Source organism: Mixophyes fleayi, chromosome 7 (genome assembly GCF_038048845.1).
Source record: "Mixophyes fleayi isolate aMixFle1 chromosome 7, aMixFle1.hap1, whole genome shotgun sequence".
Lineage (NCBI taxonomy): Eukaryota > Metazoa > Chordata > Amphibia > Anura > Limnodynastidae > Mixophyes > Mixophyes fleayi.
In genome coordinates, this window is record NC_134408.1 from 129,042,773 (window position 1) to 129,066,830 (window position 24,058).

Here is a 24,058-nt window from a genome sequence, read left to right on the forward strand (position 1 = left end):
CAAATGCATAAAGTAAGCCCATTAACATGGTCCTTTTCAATGTGTCGATGTATCTGTCCTTGGTGTAATATTGCGGCAGTGCCAGTTGTATGACAGAACTCTTTTTGAACATGTCCAGTGATGAAGCTGCATAGGTAATTGCCATCAGAACTTCCTAATACATGAGTATTACCTTGCTTGTGTTTAGCTTATTCATGGTGGTACTTTAAAGTGTAGTAGAAATGTACTGTATCCTATTGGTCATGTTCTATCAGGAGTGTAGTACTATTATGTATATACAGCACCAGTGCTCTACCTTTTAGATTTCCTCTGATACACCTCACTAGCAGCAAAGTGTCTGTGGATGTTCTTATCACATTTTGGAAGCCGTGCTGCGTGCAATTCCAGATCTACTTAAACTGTTCTTGCATTTAAAGGTTCTACGAAAAGTGTATAATTATGACACCAATAAAAGCTGGGGAAATTGCAGTGCAAAGTGAAGGATTATTACTTATCGGCGCATAAAGATTGTATGTTTCCTATTTTGAGTGGAATGGCACACAGTTTCTTTCTAAACTTTATATCCCCCAGTTGACAATTAGGCGATTTGTTATATATTGTTTTTTTTCTGCTACTTTCTGGTGGAAAATAAATACAAAGTTGTTACTTCAATTTGTATGCTGGAGATTTCGGCCAACCTGTGTCTAGTGAGTTTGAAAATATAGTGGTCTGGGCTCTCATATACCCCTCCCTTCCCTTATTATAATACAGGCAGGAAGACAGTAGTCCTGTTGTTTTATTGTTTGTAGCGAATTTGCTGTACACTGTAAAACGGTTAACCCTTTGTGCAGTAGGGAAGCTGATAAGGGTAACTGTTTTTATTAATAGTAAAGCCTCGGAACCAACTAGGATTAAAATGCATGATTTTATGTGTGTATGTGTGTGTGTATATATATATATATATATATATGTGTGTGTATATATATGTGTGTGTGTGTGTACATGTTGATATATTTAGAACAGTGTTGTCATTCTAACTAACTTTGTTTTTACTGTAACCTTGTTTTACAGGTTTTGAACAATGTTACTTGAACAGTAATGGAGTTTAGGCCATAGACGAGTATTGTTCCCTTTCTTGCTGACGAGCTTAAAATCCAACATGACAAACTTTAAAAGGCTGGTTTTAGGCCAGCGATTCATACACTGGAAACTTGGTGCAGCCACTCTTATTTTTATGGGTTTCGTGTTTTTAATACAAAAAGAAGTAGTTGATCGAGAGATGGATGAGCTGGCAGCAAACGGAGGTTCGTACGTGAAGAAGAAGAAAGTGCTGGACATGGTGATGGAGGCTGTAAATAACATTAAAGATGCTGTGCCGAAAATGCAGATTAATGCACCGGAAAAGCAGGTGGACGACAAAGACGAGAGACGGTGTTTGCCAGGATATTATACTGCAGCCGAGCTTAAGCCGTATCTTGATCGGCCGCCTCTGGACTCTAATGCACCAGGAGCTTCTGGGAAACCATTTAACATGGACAAACTTTCGCCTGAGGAGGAGAAAGAGAAAGAAGAAGGAGAGAAGAAACATTGTTTTAATCTTTTTGCTAGTGATCGCATTTCATTACACCGAGACCTGGGACCAGACACAAGGCCTCCTGAGTATGTATTTATCTTGTACTTGTATGCAATAATGTGCGACAGCGCAAAAGATGAACATTACTAAGCAAGGGAACAGTTACCTATTATATTATAGAAATTGCTACCTATTGGCCAGCCCTATACAAAAAACAGATTAAATAGTTCAAGCAAACATTTTTGCGTTTTATTTGAAAAATTAGACCACACAGAGAAGCCGGGAATGTCTTTTCCTTTTAAATGTATCCCTCCCTATATTTTCTGTTCATCATGTACTTTCCCTTTTACAGAGAGAGCTGAAAGATTACTTTAAATGTGCACCATTCAGTTTTGAGTGGACAGTTCTGAAATTTTATTGTTTTTCAAGTCAACTCGTAGGGTCACTAAAAATGAACTTCAATATAATTTCTGTATAGAGATAACAATTTGCACATGTCTAAATTTTTACTGTTACAATAAGTCATTGCACAGTGGAGCAGTGATTCTTATCGCTTTCCTTTCTTTCCCTCTGGTTAAATAGCCTAACCGTTTTCATTATGCTGGACATATAAGTAGCTATATCATCTTTAATTGATCTATAATTAATCTTTAATCATCTATATATTTTTTTAAACTTATTTCTGATATAAATGTTAAAGGTCTATTACCAAAACGGTGACCATTTCCGTTCACCACTGAAATAGCTGTGTAAGGTGGGGGTGTGAGCTGGAGGACCAATGAGAAGCTGCCATGTCTGTGATTGCAGCTTCTCATTGGTCCCCTGGTTCACACCTTCTCTTCTGAAGCATCATACACCGAAGATAGATACAGACATCTATGTGTGACTGATAATTGTGTAGGCTGTTGTGACATGGTTGGTTTGTCATTCTCACTTGAAAAAAGAAATTCCCAAGTGTTCTAACCCACCAGCATGGCATGTTATAAATACTATGCATTACAGTTTCAGCTTTTCTCGTTCATTTTGTCTAATTTATGCTCTTTCTTTTTTCTCCCCTTCCAGGTGCATTGAACAGAAATTTAAGCGTTGTCCACCCCTGCCCACAACAAGCATCATAACCGTGTTCCACAATGAAGCCTGGTCCACTCTTCTCCGCACTGTGTACAGTGTCATGTATACTTCCCCTGCCATTCTTCTCAAGGAGATTATTATGGTGGACGATGCCAGTACAGATGGTAAACTGGGGGCTTTAAAGTGGCTAGATTAAAAAGTCTATAATTCTGGAAAAATATGGGTGTATATATAATATATATATATATATATCATTTATTTATTTATTTTCCTTGGGGGGTCTATTAGAGTATTTTTATATTGCTGATACCTTTTTATAGTGATTTTTTAAGCAGTGAATGGATTAATGTTAGTGTAGTTTTACCTTTGCCAATAGAGGTCTTATGTGAGTGTGCTCCTAAAGAGCTGTACAGTAGCTACACTGGGATTCTTTTAAGCAGCATTAAATGTCATTCCTGTGACACATGTACTGCTTAATTACAGCAATTCCTCCCTGTTGAAGCCGGCTGTATGCTCTGGTGTCTTTCATGTGGAAATCATTTTAGCTAGGTACTTGTTAATTATATGGGCACCAAGTTGTATCTGATGCAGGTGATGAGCTGTGCAGGATCCCACCTTGTGTTCTCCACGGCTCTGCTATATTTTTTTGGGGTTGGCTAGAATCATTTTAGTACAGACCTACAGCATATGTTTCCTCTAATCAAGGTAACCAGCCCCTTTACGAAAAGCAAGTAGGGATGTGCTGATCAGCAGAGATAGGCCTGGCCAAAACATCTTCGTATCCTCTGAACACGAATAGCCCTAGCTCTGAAAGAAGATAGAAGGGTGCGCCAAAACAAAATATACAGTGCTCTCCCACCTTGTCCCTTCTGGCTACTATTTAATGGTCAATACATTAAATAATCCCCCCTACCCCATTTTAAAATTGCATTAATTTGTTGGTTCCCCCCCTTTTTTTTTTTTCTTCTTCTTTTCCATACTTTCTCAGTCTACTTTTCTCTAATCTTCTTGTATGAGACACCCTGGATATTAATATCTCTAATACATTATATTTGTATGACCATGGACTTTACATTTATTGGCAACACCATTGTAATGAAAATCATGTCAAGGCAAGGGTAGGCTTTAATTTAATTTTAATAGTTTTTGTTAAAATCTATAAACACCTACCTTAGATATAGTGTTTTCTGATTGGTGCTTGCATAGGCTCCCCCAAACTTTACTTGGCCGTTGAAGTGTCTTGTTTCGGTAACGCTTTGGTAGGACAGGGGCACAGTGTTATTATGCTGACTGAGTCTACATATCGTCCATTATAGTCCTTGTCCATGTGGTCTTGCTTGTGAATATGGTATTAATATAACCTAAATTGACACCTTGTGGATTACTTTTTTAAGCAGTCAGGCCTCGTCTCTGCACCACTAAAAGAAGTGCATTACTTGTTCACATATTTTGCTTTTAAGATACGGAAAATATAAAGATAGATTTATGGTGTTGACAAGCATTTTTTGCGTTTCTGGCTGTCACAATGTAGAAGTATACAATGTTTTCAGAATATTTTAGATTACTTTTAGTCATCCATTCATTTTCCTCCAATCAGCAACACCGTGAAGGTGACAGCTGGATCCTACTGTACTGTCTCCAGACTCTCTGGAGCTTACATGTAATTGGCTTTGAAGTGTAGTTGTTTTCTGACATCTCACCTAAGCTTTGATCCATACAATGTGTGATATTCCAGAACTAATGTAAGCACATTGACCTGCACACACACACACTTTATGACATGCGTTTACTTTACTCCAATGGTAACATTGCCTGTAACGTCCAGCACTGGTGCTCGGTACTTGGTACACTGGGCTGCAGGGGGACATTAAAAACACGGCTTAAATGCTCTGTTAACCTTGCACTTTGTTACTGCTTTTTTGTCATCCTGCATGGCTTTGGCTGTATTCATTAGAGTATGTAAAGTATAATAAACTTTATTATCACTTAGCTTGACACAATGACCATATTTATTGTATAGTTGCAATACAATAGATAATATATTGTCACTGAAGGTTTACATGAAACATCTGGTTCTTTCTTGGCAGAGTATTTGAAGGATAAACTAGATGACTACGTGAAACAGTTTGGAATTGTGAAAGTGGTCAGACAGAAAGAAAGAAAAGGACTTATTGCCGCCCGTTTGGCCGGAGCCGCTGTAGCAACAGGAGACACATTGACCTTTTTGGATGCGCACTGTAAGTACACAAAGACAGCTAAACTTATTGGCCTAAATGTGATTCCCACATTAGATATGGATGCTAGAATTTTTTTTATTAAAGTTCTATTTATTTTATTTTTTCTGTAAAAGAATTAGTATCCCTGTTATTTTAAACTTCTATGGCTGGGTTGAAATAGGGCAACACTTTGCTTCCTACATCCCCAATCAGATATTACAGTCGGCCATTGATTTGTTTTTGTTTATTTTATTTTTATTTTCAACATTGCTTTTGAATATTACTTTTCCTCTTTGTTACAAGTACAACAGTTTTTGGAATTTAATGCAGAGAGCTGGTAATCGAAGGGTCGGCACACACTTTAAGGTCATAAAAGCACATTTTGAAACACAAGACACTAATTATAGGTGTAGAATAATCATAGTGAACGCATACAGAAAAGACTGAACACCTGGCTCCCTACAAGGAAAGATAAGTAAACATACTTTGTAATATATCTCACCGGTATTAATTCTCCTGTTTGTAGGTGAGTGTTACTACGGTTGGCTGGAGCCATTGCTGTCGAGAATCGCGGAGAATTACACAGCGGTAGTCAGCCCAGACATTGTCACTATTGACCTCAACACTTTTGGGTTTAGCAACCCCTCACCATACGGCAATAATCGTAACCGAGGGAACTTTGATTGGGGCTTGGCATTTGGATGGGAGTCTGTTCCTGTTTCAGAAAACAAGAAAAGGAAAGACGAAACATACCCCATAAAGTAAGAAACTACTTATAGCAATATTCGGAAATTTTATTGAAATAAGTCAATATAGTCGTAGCAAAGACATACTATGTAGGATAATGTAGCCAAGACGACTACTTCTAGATCTCTAATCTACAAATCTAGGATAAAACATTTTGTCCTCTCTGTAGAAAGATAATTTTATTTTTAAGAATCAAAAGCTTAATAAAATGTATTTAGATTTTGTTTTTCCTATAAAGAGCTACCAGTGCTGTAAATACAGATATAGATAGATATATAGATATATTAGTTTTTATTAGTTGTATAATTGCACATAGTTTTTACTAAGTGTGAATTGGTGGATTGGTGGTAGGATATCACTTTGCATTATAAGTTGTTGATATGTTTTGCCTCTTGGTGAGAATCCTGATCTTTTCCCTTGCAAATGTATTAAGAGCCTGAGAAAGTGACTTTGTTGTGCAAAATGCACAAGCCTTGATGTCGCTCTGTGCAATCACATAAGTTACACACTTCTACGCTAACATAATAACCTCAGAAGTGATATGTACACTAATGTCACAACAACCTTGGATGTAATATGGTACTGGCATTTTGTGCATTAGATAAAGCTGTTAGTTTTGACCTGGAATACGACACATATGTGCTTTCTGGATAGGTTTGTATGGGGAGGGCTGGCAAATTTTAGCCCAGGGGGCAAGACTCGACTCTGCAGCCTATTGTAAAGGGAAAAAAATGCAGATGACCTAGGCCAAGGTAGTCCACTATGGCACCAGCCCGGGGGGCAGATGACCCCCAGCCCAGCCAGCCCCTGGTTTGTATCCAATGCAGACAGCAGATCGGTGTTATATACCAGGGCCAAGGAATTAACAAATCTACCAAATTTATTTAGGTATATGTCTGAAACCAGATACAGTAAATGCCTTCTCGCTGTAGTGAGCATGAAAGGTGGTGTGGCCATGAGGCATGACCTGGTCAAAGCCACCTTCAACTCTAAGCCCGCTTCCCTCCTCTAAAAACTCACATGCATTGCAGAGCAGCTGTGAACTGGTCGTACCTCCCAATATTCCCACAGTCCGGAGAGACCTTTGAAATCGGTAAAACCAGTTCATTGTTATACATAGCACGGTGGCTCAGTGGTTAGCACTTCTGCCTCACAGCGTCGGGGTCATGAGTACAATTCCCGACCATGGCCTGATCTGTGTGGAGTTTATATGTTCACCCCGTGTTTCCTCCGGGTACTCCGGTTTCCTCCTACACTCCAAAAACATACTGGTAGGTTGATTGGCTGCTATCAAAAATTGACCCTAGTCTCTCTCTCTCTCTCTCTCTCTCTCTCTCTCTCTCTCTCTCTCTCTCTCTCTCTGTGTGTATGTTAGGGAATTTAGACTGTAAGCTCCAAAGGGGTAAGAACTGATGCGAGTGAGTTCTCTGTATAGCGCTGCGGAATCAGTGTCGCTATATAAATAAATGGTGATGATGATTGTTTTTTCTTACATAGAACACCAACGTTTGCCGGAGGCCTATTCTCAATTTCCAAGGAATACTTTGAGCACATCGGTAGTTATGATGAAGATATGGAGATATGGGGTGGTGAAAACATTGAAATGTCCTTTAGAGTAAGTATATCCATTTATGACACATTTCTCTACTACCATTAAACTTCTGTGTTTTTTAGCTTTTTATGTGTATAGTTGATGATTTATCTCCTTAATCCATGAAGTCTGACTAGAATATACTGAGGCATTCGGTCTGTAATGAATAAGCACAATAATTTAATCAGTGTATGGGAAGTAACTATTGGACAATGCCCACATACAAGCACAACTTTTGACTGTCTTGTTCACATAGGATAGACAATGATTAAGTAAAGAATGTCTTAGATCAGTGAGTAGTCAGGCCACACCCGTCCCTCTTGTGAGAATTGTAAGCTTCATCGCAACTATTTGAAGACATGTCAGGATATGTTAGGGAAGTAGTAAAACCCAGTAAAAGCAATCACTGTCACATAGACAGATTTGTGTATCTTACCCTGTTGCAAATAGCCACAAGCATCTAAGACAAAGCGGCTGTAGCCTCTAGTAACCAATCAAATAAAAGTTTGGAGTATATTGCAAGTTAGACCATTGTAAACTTTGATCTTATTGGCTGTTATGAGTTGGAGTTTGTGGGTTTCCTCTGGGTTCCTGTTTCCTACCATTCTTGAAGACCTACTAATAAAAAGTGATGTCTGACTAAATTAACCTTGCTGTGTAACTCACCTGTCCAAACTCTGGCGAGACAATCCCAAATTGCTGGCCTCCAAAGGGGCAGAGCTTGCAGGAAATTGGTGACATTTCATTCAAAAGTGAGTTGTTTGGGGAAGTATACTTACCGTGTGTGTGTGTGTCCGTTTGCTGGGAAATATAGATTGTAAGCTCTACCGGGACAAGCTCTGATGGGAAATATGAAATATTCTCTATAAAACTGCGTAATAAGTAGGTGCTATATAAATAAATGTTATCAAAAATCTTATTTATGCTATTTTAGAGATGTTTAAAAATTCTGGAAAAAGTTTGAATGAAGATTCACGAACTGCACAGAATTTGGTGAATCTCAAATTCAAGTGTTTATGCAGGCTGGACATGGCCATTAAATACAAGAATTCACAACAGCTGGGGTATATTTACTAAATGGTGGGTTTGAAAAAGTGGAGATGTTGCCTATAGCAACCAATCACATGCTAACTGTCATTTTGTAGAACATACTAAATAAATGATAACTGGAATCTGATTGGTTGCTATAGTCAACATCTCCACTTTTTCAAACCCGCAGTTTAGTAATTATACCCCTGGTCTTCAATACTATTTTGATGTGATTTGTTTCTTAGCCTCTGCACCATTTTAGTAGCCCTCTGAATTTATTCTAGTCTATTAATGTACTCTCTAAATAACATCAGTCATTAAGCTTTTGATGATTAACATTTAGTAGGATAGTAACTTGGTGTAAAATGAATTGGATAAAATGCCAAACTGGGCTGGGAAATTGTTAATGAAATTCACTGTACATAAATGTAGGGTTATTCTATTAAGCCTTGTTCATAACAAATTAACTTGCACATTAAGTGGAATATAATTGGGGAAAAACTGAGATGGGAGATGGGACTTGGGAATACTAGTTGTCAGAAAACAGAGTAGAGATGCACAGCACCAGGCAGCAGCTACAAAGGCGAAAAAAATCCCAGGATGCATAAAAAGAGGATATATGCATATTATACAAATATAATAATAACGTTGTATAAGTCACTAGTTAGACCCTTATCCTGAACATGGGTGTAGTTTTGGGCACCTCGCTATAAGAAGAGCATAGGAAAGGTAAATAACCTCATTAAGAAAGGGAATGTCTGGTTAAATTATAAAGAGAGATTAGATAAACAAGGTTTGATTACTTTGGGGGGAAAAAAGGTGCATTAGAAGTAACCTAATTAATATGTATAAATTAGGTTACCTGAAATGATTGAGGTGGCACCAAGGAGCGTGAATGTTGCTTTGTACTTTTGCACACATTTTTCAAATACATGATCAATCAGGGGCGCACGCAGGATTGTCGGGGGGGTTCACCCCTGACCAAAAAAAAAACACGCGAGAGAGCTGCTGCGCATGCGCCTGCGCCCGCGCAAGCGCAGCAGCTCTGTTTCGGCAGCACTGTACTATACAGCAGCCGCGGCGCTGTCAAAGAAGCTTCCGTGGCGGTGCTGTATACAATACAGCACCGCCACGGACGCTTCTTTGACAGCGCCGCGGCTGCTGTATAGTACAGTGCCGCTATGATGGGCACTTAGTGGAGGAGGGGGGGGGGGGTTCTGGAGACCCAGAAACCCCCCTGCGAGCGCCACTGATCAATTATCCTTTGAAATTTATTTTTGGAAGGAAAGGAAGTAGCAGGGACTATGCTATCAGTTTGGCACTGATTTGGCATGTGAAATAGTCATGAGCCACCGGTCCAGCATTCAATAAAATGGGACTTCATCTTGTGTTTGTTTTCTTATTGTCCAGTTGTTGAACGAATTAATTAAATCAACAAAATAATACTTTAAAGGCTTAAGTAGATTGAGATCATAAATAGTCAGAGGGGTTTTGGACGTTGCTTCTTTATAAACATGCCAGAGCCAAGTATTTGTGGACACTGCTGCAAATTTTTAATTTTTATATGCCATTAAGCAAAAATATATTCATTTGCAATTCTGTTGAAATGCTATATTTGTAATTGAACCAGGTGTGGCAGTGTGGTGGGCAGCTGGAGATCCTGCCCTGCGCTGCTGTTGGCCATGTATTTCGCAGCAAGAGTCCTCATACCTTTCCTAAAGGTACTCAGGTGATCATCCAGAACCAGGTCCGCCTGGCTGAAGTGTGGATGGATGACTACAAAGAAATATATTATCGTAGGAATCATGAGGCAGCGAACATTGTGAAACAGGTAGATGTGACCACTTCTCTTTCTTTGGTGTGCGATAATAAGTGTTTATGAACTGTATTACTTTCTGTTATTTTACATTGACTACATGAGTTATAAGCAGGAAGATGACACCCTAATGCCCTGGTGTTATCTCTCCCTCTCTGCTACGGTCACTTTCCCATCTCATTCTGTTTCTTCTCTTTTAAGATAACTCCTTTATTCCCTAAGTCATCTATTTGGCTGCTAGTAAGTGGCAAAGAGGGAGGGTGACTCACTGACTACCTCAAAGCTGTTTTGTATCTTATTCGGTGGCCCTGCCATCTCACATTCTTGGCACCCTCACTCAGCCCTGAGAAGAGTTGGGGCCTCTATTGAGCATGCAATGGGCCCTCCTCTTCTGAGCATGCACCAAGCTGTCCCCCCAAATATTACTATGGGGCCTAGATACAGTGTTCCATCCCTGTTCTTGGTGGGTTTTTTCGGTCAGGTGGAAGTAAAAATTTGCTGCAATCACATGAAGGTGTTTTCTTTTCATTCATTTATTTAACAGATTTTTCCAACTAGAGACCAATTTCAGCAGTTATTTTTCAGGGTAATTAGAAAGTAAGATTTAGTAACTCAAAAGTAACCTCTACTTTGTAAGACACTTACATACAGGGCCCTCAGCTTTGTCATAAATGGTACAGCCCAGTACTTATCCTTTTATCAGGTGCATTGGCTTCATGCTGAGAAGCTTGATGTCTATACTCTGACACCGTGGAACCCAGAAAAGAAGAAAATGGATACAGTACGTTCTACAAACTATTCTCTTGTACACAGAATTCTGCAACTCGCCCGTGTCTGGTTAGAGCTCTGTCTTTATCAAAATAAAGATGACCTTCATGCACGAATATTCCCCTCCATGTTGGACCACATAAAATAATGAAATAAAAAAATAATAGTATGTACACTGTGTAATATTAATCTGTATATGACCATGATGTGGTGTGCTCACCCTGTGGCAGTAAAAGCAAGACTTTATCAGCAAGCAATGTAGCAATGTCATGAAGAAAGATGATGTGCCTTTATTTGAAGATATGTTCTTCCAGACGCAATGATTCCTGTCTCCTCTGAGTATGTGGCTACATCAAAAGTTTTTTCACAATTTTGTACCGTCAGTGGTATTTCTGGATCCGTCAGCATTTTTTGTGCAGCGCACACACTTGTCATATTTGGGTCTGACTGATAGTCGCTGAGCGCAGGTGAGCTCCACGATTGGTCATGGCAGCTTGTTTCCTGTGTGAGCAGCTCTAACCTGAGCTGCGGCGTGTGAGCCTGGTACATTATGGTCTCACACATGCTGGTGTTTGAACATTCGCCTGTCATAAGCTGCACAGCAGATCACACCACTCTGTGTGTGATGGATAATCAATACTGACCTTTTCTCTAAAGGAAACTGGCCATGGGCTATATTGGTTTTTGTTCATTTTCTGTTGAAAATATGTTACTGGGTATTGCTTCTGTTTATTTCGCCAGGTTATTAATTATGCTGTTTTTGCTGCTGTTCACGCTGTGTTGGTCCTGCTGTGAAAAGCACAGGGAAGGATAGTATAAAATGTTCAAACAACACTGTGTTCAAACTCTAAAACTGCAAAGAACTGCAGCATCTACCTCTCATTATGGGATTTGCTTACTAATCAAAGCACCTATAAATTCATGTTCTATTTGTTTTACATTTTTAATTGGGTGGTTTTCACACTGCAGATTTCATGGTTATTGTTGTTCAGTTTTGTTTGCAATCGGAAAATGTCACCATCCTTTCCTCTATCGGCAGAAATCTTACGGAGATCTGTCTAAGAGGCACAGTTTGCGTCAAAAGCTTCAGTGCAAGAATTTTACGTGGTATCTGAAAAATGTCTATCCTGAAATGTACGTACCAGACCTCAACCCGCTCATCTATGGAGACGTAAGTCCTTTTTTTTTTTTTTTTTTCTTAAACAAACTCTTTTTATTGGTGTTCAGCAGTAAAGGAACAGAGATATGTGCATATAAATAAATACAAGCAATGCAGAGAAATCAATAACGATGAGAAAGAGGAACATACATACTTACAATACCGGAACTTGGGAAGCTAGGTAGGGGGAAGGGGAGGAGAAGGCGAGCATTATTGTCTGGAAAATTACAAGATAAATTGAAGACTTAAGTTCTTCGATGCCTAGTCCTACTGAAAAATCAGGAAATCCAGTCTGATCATGATAATTGTCTCTTTAATTCAGAGCGATAAAGATAATGTAGGAAATCTTTAGGCCCCTACAACGTGCAAGCTTTGTTAGTACTGCAATAGTCATCAATATTAAAATATATTTCTACAATAAGTAAAAGTGAAAAGCTTAGGTCTAGAGGAGATCATAAGCCCCCGCACCCAACTGTCCTCATTGGTGTGAAAAATTCTACATATATTTATAATTTTCTGCAGCAGGGACAACATTTTGGTTTATCTAGATCTGAATCCAATATAAAATTCTTCTACTAACATACAAGGCCATCAACAAAATTGCACCAGCATACAAGGCCATCAACAAAATTGCACCCACATACATCTCCTCACTTGTCTCAAAATATCTCCCAACTCGACACCTTTATTCTGCACAATATCTGCGTCTCTCTTCCACTCTCATCACTTCCTCCCACTCCCAGTTACAGACTTTTTCAAGCTGCACCCACTTTATGGGATTCACTCTCTCGCACAATAAGACTTTCCTCTAGTCTTCAAACCTTCAAGCTTTCTCTGAAAACCCCACCTCTTCAGTCAAGCTTATAGTATTCCTCAACCACCCTCTTAACCTCACTAAGTTACCCTATTACCACCCTCTACACAGCTAACATAAGACAACCCTCTGACCAACATAGTTGTGTGACTGAACATAGAGCCCACTAAATACTTTGTATCCTTTGCACTCTAGCTGTACCAATATGCAATATGATGTAGCCCTTACCCTTGTGTATGAAACCATTGTCCCATAGATTGTAAGCTTGCGAGCAGGGTCCTCTTACCTCTCTGTATTACCCAGTATTGTTTTATTGCTGTTTGATCCTAATTGTAAAGCACTACGGAATTTGCTGGCGCAGATTAGCGATCATTTATAGCACAGTTTTGGGTTTCTACACATTGGGCCTGATTCATTAAGGAAAGTTAAGCAAAAGTAAGCAAGTAAGGCAATACCATGTTGCATTGAAGGGGGAGGTAAATTTAAAATGTGGTGGAAGATTTATATTTGGGGAAGGGCATGTGCTAGGGCATGTGCTAGATAAACTTTAAATTTCAGTGAACAAGTAAGCTATCCAGTATTTGTGTGCTACATTAAAATATAGCCAGTATTTTCCTCAGTGCAAAATAATAAACTAATTGCACCCCTTGCATTGCAACATGGTTTTGTCCAGAAAACTTGAGTAAGAAAACTTACTCATTTTTTGCTTAACTTTCCTTAATGAATCGGGCCCCTTATTACCATATACTGTAGTAACACCAATGGGTGTCTCTCTCTATACAGACATAATGTATGTGGAAACTGTCTTCCTCACTGAGCTGGGAATAATAAAATGACAGACTAAGGGGTAAATGTATCAAGCTGAGATTTTTCCGGCGGGTTTGAAAAACCCTTCAGACTCTAGCTGTCATTTATTTAGTACATTATACAAAATGACAGCTAGAATCTGATTGGTTGCTATAGGCAACATCTCCACTTTTCAAACTCACTGGAAAACTCTCTGCTTGATACATTTACCCCCAAGAATGTTTTCTCAGGTGACCACGTATGTATATTGTCTCATTTTCTCCTCTTTGCAGATACAAAATATAGGCAAAGGGTGGTGTTTGGATGCTGGAGCAGATAATAATAATGGGATGAAACCTCCAATTTTGTACAGTTGTCATGGACTTGGGGGTAACCAGGTAAATAACTATATTCTTCAAAATATCATTTTAGATGGTGTTTGATCTATATTATGTTTCGGTAACTGTGCCTCCTATTACCATTGGCACATAGGACACGTGCCACGTCTGCCACTTTCAGCGCGCACTCATATCCCTCCCGCCCATGGAATGTTATTCGTTTGGTCTGGGAAACTAAATGAAATGTTAGATGTAGCAGGGACTATGAAGCCATTATATGGTATCATTTAATAAAGTCCTGTTTTATTTCTATATATGGCTGTGAATATATTTGTCATAAAACAAGTGTTAAAATATAAATGTACCTAACAGACTCGTAGGAAGGATTTCTGTATAACTTCCATACAATAGTCAGACCACATTATGGTTTAATGTTTTAATACCCAGTGGCATAATCTCATTAATAAATATTTTTTTTCAGTGGGGTATGACTCCAGCAGCTTCTCTATTTATATTCATAAACCGCTAGGTGATCAGCTGATAGGCTGGTTATTACCGTGGCGGAGTTGGGGGGAGTGAATGACTTCTCTGCTGGTTGGCACGGAGACTGTTTGATAATAAATAAAGTGTGTAGGGTGCATGCTTTGTAGGGCATTTATTTAAATACATACATTCAGTATTTATTTGCACAGATACATTGTATGTTGAGAAGCAATATGGGGAAATGTGCAATAAAGGTGTGAAATGCCAATGTATAGTATACTATTTTGTGCTTTGTTATAAACTTCCATCACATAGTGGGGTGTCCCAACCTTTCCATTTATTGGTGGAAAAGGTATAATTTAAATTAATTGTTTCGATTCACCCTTACCTTTAAGTAGCAGGCTCCCAAGCCCCCCTTCCACTTGCTCATGGCTAGAAGGATTGTTCCCTGAGATACATATAACTGATGGCTCCAGGTAATGATTAGTTGACTGTCAGACAGGAAACAATTTTCTTTCGAACACTATGAACAACTAGTTGGGAGCTACTAGCTACTTATAACTGACAGTTCAGTTATTCCCCCCCCCCCCTAAATAAGCAATGGGCAAAGCACGAGAATGGGTGGAGTGCCCAATACTCCCAAAGCTTGTAGCACCAGGCCACCCTCCCGTGGCCAATCCTTAGACCCCATATGGGGCTTCCGGCTGTGCCCTTGCACAATGGGGCAATCATAGAATTTATCTCTTCATTACAACTATTTAATACCATACAAGAAGCTTAATGGGACAAAGACATTTAAATACTTTTTTTTTTTTAAAGAACACTAAAGAGTGCAAGAGAGCGTTCTACAGCCCTGCCATTAATGAGATCTATTGTTCTAAAAGCTGGTAATGATACATTGAGTTGGTGTTTTTGTTTTCTCTTTGTGTTCATACAGTATTTTGAATATACATCAAGTCATGAAATTCGACATAATATCCAAAATGAGCTGTGTCTTCGGGCTAGTAAAGGAACTGTGCTGCTCAAAAAGTGTAACTACAAAGGCAGAGGAACATCTGTGCTACCGGAGGAAAAGTGGGAGTTTCACAAGGTCTGTGTGTTCACTTTCTGTCTCTGCAAATTGCGGTGGGTTTGTCCGACTCTTAGGAAAAATGCAGCTATGTTCTCTTAAGAACTCGTGTAAATGAGACAATGGGCCGTGTTTGACAGTCATGTATGAAGTGTGACGTATAACAGCCTTTGCACAAAGATACCAAACCGGGCATTTATCCCCACACTACCCTGAGTCATTTAACCCCTTCTTAGTATGGGGCTACTTGTAAACAGTCATTCTGCAGATCCCTTGACCCAGAATGAGGCACTAATAAATGGCCAGTAGAAATGGTAGCCGCACTTCGCCCAACAGGGTGCCATAACCTTACCCCTGATACCTATAATGGCCCGCAGATACAGTCTTGTATCACAATTGCTGTGCACAACATTCAAGAAGAAAAAAAATTGTTAAATCTTATCCTTATTTTATAACTGCATCAAATATTGTATAAACACGGTCATATTGGGTATCCTTGTGCTCTGGGATCAAGTGGGCGGGCGTGATATATCGTGAGATAATTTGCGTCCTCACACCATATACCGATTTTTCAGGCAGGTGAGTGCACTATAACTCTGGAAAGAAGCCGATTTGCTCATGTAGGGTGTGTAAGGGGGACACACTACCATCGCACACATAATTCAGGCACGTTTATGAAGTGGACAATTACCTATGTATGAGTGCACCAACGAAGGCAATATTTGTCTAGCCTTCATATGTACCAAGGTTGTACAGCAGGATGTTTTAGCTGTGTGAAGGCACAACCAGAGGACAGAATGTCTTCTTTTTTTATGTTCTCTCTCCTGCAGTGTAACACATTGTACAATGCATGAGTTTGGATATAGAGATGTAGCACATTGTACAATGCCTGAGGCTTGATATAGAGATGTAGCACACTGTACAATGTATGAGGTTGGATATAGAGATGTAGCACACTGTACAATGTATGAGGTTGGATATAGAGATGTAGCACACTGTACAATGTATGAGGTTGGATATAGAGATGTAGCACACTGTACAATGCATGAGGTTGGATATAGAGATGTAACACACTGTACAATGTATGAGTTTGGATATAGAGATGTAACACACTGTACAATGCGTGAGGTTGGATATAGAGATGTAGCACACTGTACAATGCATGAGGTTGGATATAGAGATGTAACACACTGTACAATGCCTGAGGTTGGATATAGAGATGTAGCACACTGTACAATGCCTGAGGTTGGATATAGAGATGTAGCACACTGTACAATGCCTGAGGTTGGATATAGAGATGTAGCACACTGTACAATGTATGAGGTTGGATATAGAGATGTAGCACACTGTACAATGCATGAGGTTGGATATAGAGATGTAGCACACTGTACAATGCCTGAGGTTGGATATAGAGATGTAGCACACTGTACAATGTATGAGGTTGGATATAGAGATGTAGCACACTGTACAATGCATGAGGTTGGATATAGAGATGTAGCACACTGTACAATGCATGAGGTTGGATATAGAGATGTAGCACACTGTACAATGCATGAGGTTGGATATAGAGATGTAGCACACTGTACAATGTATGAGGTTGGATATAGAGATGTAGCACACTGTACAATGCATGAGGTTGGATATAGAGATGTAGCACACTGTACAATGTATGAGTTTGGATATAGAGATGTAGCACACTGTACAATGTATGAGTTTGGATATAGAGATGTAACACACTGTACAATGTATGAGTTTGGATATAGAGATGTAGCACACTGTACAATGTATGAGGTTGGATATAGAGATGTAGCACACTGTACAATGCCTGAGGTTGGATATAGAGATGTAACACAATGTACAATGTATGAGTTTGGATATAGAGATGTAGCACACTGTACAATGCGTCCGATAAGCCCCGAGAATGTTTCCTATTGTGTAGAGCATGCATATAATCATCAATAAGATGCATCAGGATGTGGTCTTTACCAGTATACTAGTATATGTAATCATTTTAAAATATTTTTCTAATAGGCTGCTAAGATTTTAGCATCATTAAGCATGTAACTGGGTTTCTACATTTGACACCTGCTACTTTAATAAAGGGGTTTACACCCCCCCCCCCCCATCCCCATGATAAGTGATTGCCACCATCTCCCACCTCTACTCAAATCAGGAATTCTCCTGCTCTTTCCAAAGTCTTGACAATAGCACAGAATAGAAACCATCAAGGCAAGGACATAAGGTAGAGCCCCTCCCACACGAGCCAATAAGTATAAAGGGGTTTAGTCTTAAAATACAAATCCCCTTTAATAAACATACATTGGCCACATGATTTTATAAAAGCTAAAATATATCACATATGTTTGTCATACTTGCAATTGCAGGGCTAAAATGACGTGATTTGCGGTGAATCGCGTCATTTTGTCCCCACCCCCTTGACAAAACGGCATATTTGTCACGGGGGCGGGGCCAAAATGATGCAATTCACCGCACCCCACCCCCTCCCATTCTTTAGACACGCCCCTCTCCCGGATACAACTTGCCAAAAGTAGGCAAGTATGGTTTATGCATATATGTATTAATATAAAAGAAAGGCACACATGTTAAAACAAGGGTTACACTTGGCAGCCAAACCTCTAGAACTGGGAGAATGTGCCAATGAGTAAATAGTGAAATAATACATCATTTTCCTTCTGTCATTTGTTCCAGGATGAAGCTCTCTTCAATGCTGCCTTTAATATGTGCCTGACGGGAAATGGTGCCAATCCAAGTCTTGTACCCTGTAACCCTTCTGATGCTTTTCAACAATGGGTTTTCCGTCAAAGCACATAAGAAAACATATGAGGTTCTCATCTAACAATGTGATTAAAAATCAAAACACTGTAATGTTATGCAATTGCAGTTATAATGAAAACATAAACAAAAGAAAAAACTAAACTTGTGTTATAAAAAAGAACACTCTGAATATTATGTCAACTGCAGATGCCAAAGAATGTTTTAAATCTGTTTTATTTTTCTGAATGTGTTTACATGTTAGTTGTTAATAGGTCAGGTTGGGCCGCGTGGGGTTTACATTGGCTAAAAATTGTGTACTCTGAGACCAAGTACAATGAGGTGTTTTATTCCTCTGTTCTTATGGGAAAAAAAAGAATACTGGTCTATCGTTTAAGAAAGGCTAAACTACCAAAGGGCTAACAGAGGTTTGGTTCCAGGTCTCTGCTTTTAAACCAGGGATATCTGATTATGATTATGCAAAGGAAATGAACGAGAAGATGTGATGTTGTTTTATGGTAACTGATATCCTTGTATAAGTACAAATATTTGAATTTAATCCTCTATTTTACTACTGGTCTGTGACAACTTGATTTTCCATCCAGTGATTTATCCCTTTTGGATAGGGTGCAGATATTATTATTTTATAAATCCCCAATAGGAGTCATTTACTACAGTCAAGCAATGTGCAAAACATGTATGTTTCCTTTTTGCGCTGTGACGTGTGCTCATGTGCTTTGTGTATACAATTTACATACACCAATTGCATACGTTTAGCCCAGTAATGTTTTTTTTTTGCCATTTGAGGTTGGATTGTGAATCCCACCTGTGCCCAATTCTTGCACTCTAGGTCCAAACCCATGTTTGAGCAGTACTTGTATTACTCTTCCCTCATTGGAACAACTTTCCTAATGCACGGCTTGTTTTACACCCATATTGTGAATTAACACCTCAGGGAAATATAGGGGCTATATATCATTCTGTTTTGATTAACTTTAATGACATTGTCTTCCGGTGTGCATATCTGAACTCCCAATGCTATAACATCTCTCATTGTGCAGCTTACCCCTTGCCATTCATGATATTACACAAGTCTTTTTGCAATTCACTGTGACCCCTCCCCAAACTGTGCCTACCCTCTCAATGTCTCCCTGAAATCGGCATGTTCCCCAAGCTACTATTTTTGTTTCCATAGATGCCATTGGTATGCAAATTGCTTTCAATTGCATGAAGTAAATAACCCTCAAAACCTAGATATTGAATATAAGCTTTTTATTAAATTGATATTGCTTCATTTAAAACTACACTAGAAGAAAACTAATGGTATAGTTGAAAGTTTAATAAATAAAATTCCTAAAAATCATAGTCAGATCTTTACTTATACAGGTTCGTTTTGTTGTTGTTTTTGTGGAGGCTATATAAAAGAGTCATTAATGTAACATACAGTAGGTAGTAGTATAGTCAGTACACTGTATTGAAAAGTCCATCATTGTACATTTGTAATTAAATTGTCATTTTAACCTATTTGTAATTAAATTGTCATTTTAACCTCAAAAAGAAGTGTCAGTTCTACTGTCATGGTGAAATAGTAATTCCCCATGCCATTTCCCCTGATATCTAAATGCAAAAAAAACCAAAAACCTCTTCTCTAAAATAATTGTCGTGGGCACTTCATGTAAGTTGTTTGCAGCTATATTTTTTTTCTTGTGTATGTTTTAGGCTTTTTTTTTCCTGTTCATTGGTTGTCATTCTAACCATGAGATTGTTTTTGTGCTGGGACTTTCAAGCCCTGGAAAGGCGGCACAGAATGACGGAGAAGGCAGGCTCTCCCTTTTTTCTCTTCATCTTACTGTATTGTTGTTTTGTTCTCCTGTGTTTGTGATGATGGATTGAAGTTCATCATCTTTTTTAAACATTTCTTATTTAAAATGGAAGTGGCACTTCTGCTGAGGGTTGAGTGCTGGGTGTAATTGCCCCAGTGATTGAATGGTGAAGGTCTGGTACAAGTAGGGTGATTAGAGCATAATTGTTAATGGTGAAGGAATGAAAGGCCAGACCTGGCTATGACATGGAAAGACGGAGGCTAGGTTACCTGCTGCCTGGATATAGATATAGATATATATATAAACTAGAACTGGGCCCTACACACAATGGAGGCGCCATTTTGTGGGCAGAATGGACATTCGTCCTATCGGTGCACTAGAAGCTACTGAAGTGCTCGGTCATGTGACTCAATCCTAGGGAAATGATAGGCTGCATTCTCTTTAATATCCATTCAGCCCACAAGATGGCTGCTCCCAGGGTATGTAGGTAACGGATTCACTTTCAATGTTTAGGGAGCGTATAAAAGATGTCATTACAACAGTTCACTTCTTAAATGCTCTTCTGTCTGGACATGTCCTTATCTGTATATATTGTTTTAAAGCCACCAATACAGTTTAGCGTAGATGATGCATTTGTCAAGAAGACACAGAATTAATTCATTTTCATTTTCTTAATTTGCACCAGGATGTAACTATGATTTTTTTTCTCTCTCTTTAATAAAAGCATTTGTTAAAGGGTTTCCCATCTTCCAATATTCAAAATTAATTTATTGGTCTTTAAATGATCTGCAATCTTTAATGCTTCCTTCTTGATTGAAACATGATAAAATTACTCCCTATACCACAGGAAATTTCATACATTGTATAATGAGATAATTACCAAGTCTGTTCTATAGGGTACAGTATCTGCTTTGATTTTTTAAATTTATTTATTATGTGTTCTACCTATTCTATAGTGCTGTATAGTTGTTTTTCTTAAATTATACATGACTAGTGGACTGTATACATTTTTTTTATGTACTAATAAAATAATCTCTTGTTTGTACATGTCAAGTGTATTTACTTAAGTACTTAACTGAATGTTGTCTTTACTGATGTTTAAAAGGACTTTAAAAAAAACAAACGAAATGGCAAAAAGTTTTGTATGAACTTTACTATAGATGTTTATTTTTACATTGACTTTTTTGAAGGCTATTTTAAAGGTCATATTGGCCCAAAAAGCTTTATTTTTCTCCCCTTTGCAAAACACTACGTTCGACTTTTTAGGGTAACCTGTCCTAAAGCGCTACGGAATTTGCTAGCGCTATATAAATACATGTTCACAATGTTGATGATAATGTTGGTTTTTTTTTCAACTGTGTATGGCAGATTGGTGAACTAATACCAAAATAAATGTACAGACTTACAATTGTGTTCTGTCTTATTTGTATTTTCTTTTACAGTTTATTGTATTTTATTTATTATTATTTTATAATAATATATAATAATATAAGTTATTTTATTTTACAGTATAATGTATTTAGGTGCATAGTGGTATAGAGCAGTCTGTTCAAAATTTGGTATTTTAAGGACATGTTGCTATAATAGACACTTAGCTAATATGTGTGTGTGTGTATATATATATATATATATATATATATATATATATATATATATATATATATATATATATTATATATATGCCCCTATACTAGACACAATTATGCAGCAAAGAACATATTTAAGGTTGAGGTGTTTTGCATTAGAAAAAGCTTCACCAAAAACTGAAAAATATATTGTATGTAGCTAATTATGGTTTTTCAATTTTTGGTGGAATTCTCATTTATTGTCAACCAAGGCAAAAATGATTAGTTAAATATTTTGCTGCAAATTAGATGCAAAAAAAAACCTGCCTAGGACATTACAAGCATCGGTGGCTTTTATGTTCATGAAAAAATATACTATCTTACAATGTAAAGCCTTCCCCAGTTTGTAAGACATTTTATGTTGTTTTTCGTAATAAAATTACACTCTGTGGGAACATTACTCAAGCTATTGTGAATATTTTTATCTTGAGCCAACACTAAAAGAAACCTCAATCAGTGGTTAGTCATAGGTCTATCCCGTCCGGCTATGTTTGAAGTCTGCTCCTTTCTCACAGTAACCAGACAGATTTGGCAACTGTTTTGTGGCTTTCTCCCACTTTTGTAGCTGGCCACATCCTCAAACCCTAAATCTAGAGACTATTGCTCCTTTTACTCCAAAACATTTGTAACTCTGAAAATAAAACAAACACGGAACAGAGTAAGAGGCTTAAATTAGAAGCTGGAAATGTTTAAATGTTATGTTTTCGATTTCCTACCACAAAAATAAGTTGGCGAAAATTGTCAGCTTGTCTGCTCCCGAAAACCTTTTTCCTCCTAACTTTTTTTTTGTTTTAACCTCAATAGAATAAATATTTCTGGGAAAATGTAGACTATTTATATGCAGGCTCATGCTGTTTGTTTTAAAATAATACTGTAGACTTTTTTTTTATCCTTAAAAATATGAGGAGCCTAAGTTTATTGTAACCAATATTCTTATTCGGTAAAAGACAAAGCAATATGATAGTGATTTTTATTCAGTACAATAAAGAGGTTTGTGTAATTTGTGAAGATTTGCTCTCTCTTCCCCCCAACTAGATTAGTGCAGAATTAGTTTTAGAATTCACTTGATAGATAAATCTGAGGCTTTGGGCTTGATTTACTAAATTGCAGCTTTGAAAAAGTGGAGATGTTGCCTATAGCAACCAATCAGATTCTAGCTGTCATTTTGTAGAATGCACTAAATAAATGATAACTAGAATCTGATTGGTTGCTATAGGCAACATCTCAGCCTTTACTAAACTGCAGTTTAGTAAATATAGCCCTGTGACTGAAATAACAGCCAGCTCTTAGTCCGGGTGGGGTACCTTTACGATGATTGGATCGCCGATACCAGATACCCCGACAGGAATATTCCCCGGCACACTGGTAATACTGACAGCTGGAAACAGTAACCGGAAACCCTGGCGCTGAATGAAGAAGCCGGCAGGTAACGATGACGTCACTTTCAAGCTCCACATTATGTTTGCTGTTCTTAAGCTACTATTTTAAGGAGGCGCCACCTGTACAATGTATTAGGCTTTCTAAAGAACATTGTACAGGCAGCGGGTGCTTAAAATAGCTTAAGAACAGCAAACATGTTGTGCAGCTTGAAAGTGACGTCATAATTACCTTCCGGCTTCTTCATTCGTCACCCCGGTTTCCGGTCACTTTCCAGCTGTGAGTATTACCAGTGTGCCAGGGAATACACCTTCGGTGTATTCCTGTCAGCGTATCTGGTATCGGCGATCCGTCATTGTATAAATGATTACCACCGCTAGTCCACCCAAAGCTTACACACACTATTTAGGTGCACATATCAGACAGTGCAAACACCCATTTTCTGGCACATAAGCACTGATTTTAGGGCCTGATCACCAGGTAAGTGAACTAGGCAGAAGCCTAGCGTAAAGATCTCATTAGCAGGCTCCATACTGCTTTGTAATATGTGAGGGGTAACATAATAATTTAATATTCTTCAAAATATCCCCTGCACTCCTTATGTTCCACGTTCGCTTTTCCTTTGGATTGTAAATTTATTTGTACAGGGACCTCTTTATCTCTTGTCTCAGTGTTTGTTTTGTACAGCAATACCACATGTTGTAAAGCGTTCCGTAATATGTTGGTACTATATAAATATTAGAGGAATAATAATACATGTATTCCAACAGTACAGTGCGTCACATTCATTTTTTTTTTTAAATCTGTTTGTTTTTGTCTTATAAGCACCCTAGGTCAGGGTATCTCAATATGTTTTTTTTTTTGTGTGCGCTCTTTTGATGGTATATTTTCAGGGACGGTGCAAGGTTTCCCGGCACCCTAGGCAAAGCTTCAGCCTACCGCCCCTTATACCCCCAATTCCCACTTCCTAGCCCCTCACACACTTGATATTTGTAAAATAAAAATAACTCTTGTCACCTTCT

General features: G+C 38.4%; 1 protein-coding gene across 1 annotated transcript in view; it reads left to right on the forward strand.

The window, feature by feature from the left end:
• The window catches only part of GALNT3 (polypeptide N-acetylgalactosaminyltransferase 3), a 33,524-nt gene extending 12,082 nt beyond the window's left edge, over window positions 1–21,442 (forward strand). Inside the window, exons 2-11 of the mRNA XM_075180732.1 lie at window positions 1,051–1,638; window positions 2,615–2,787; window positions 4,711–4,860; window positions 5,366–5,600; window positions 7,084–7,201; window positions 9,837–10,037; window positions 11,830–11,961; window positions 13,843–13,947; window positions 15,308–15,460; window positions 18,149–21,442. Coding sequence (XP_075036833.1) covers window positions 1,139–1,638; window positions 2,615–2,787; window positions 4,711–4,860; window positions 5,366–5,600; window positions 7,084–7,201; window positions 9,837–10,037; window positions 11,830–11,961; window positions 13,843–13,947; window positions 15,308–15,460; window positions 18,149–18,271 — 1,890 coding nt within the window. The 5' untranslated portion in view covers window positions 1,051–1,138 and the 3' untranslated portion in view covers window positions 18,272–21,442. The remainder of the gene's footprint in view (window positions 1–1,050; window positions 1,639–2,614; window positions 2,788–4,710; window positions 4,861–5,365; window positions 5,601–7,083; window positions 7,202–9,836; window positions 10,038–11,829; window positions 11,962–13,842; window positions 13,948–15,307; window positions 15,461–18,148) is intronic.
• Window positions 21,443–24,058: the final 2,616 nt, after the last annotated feature.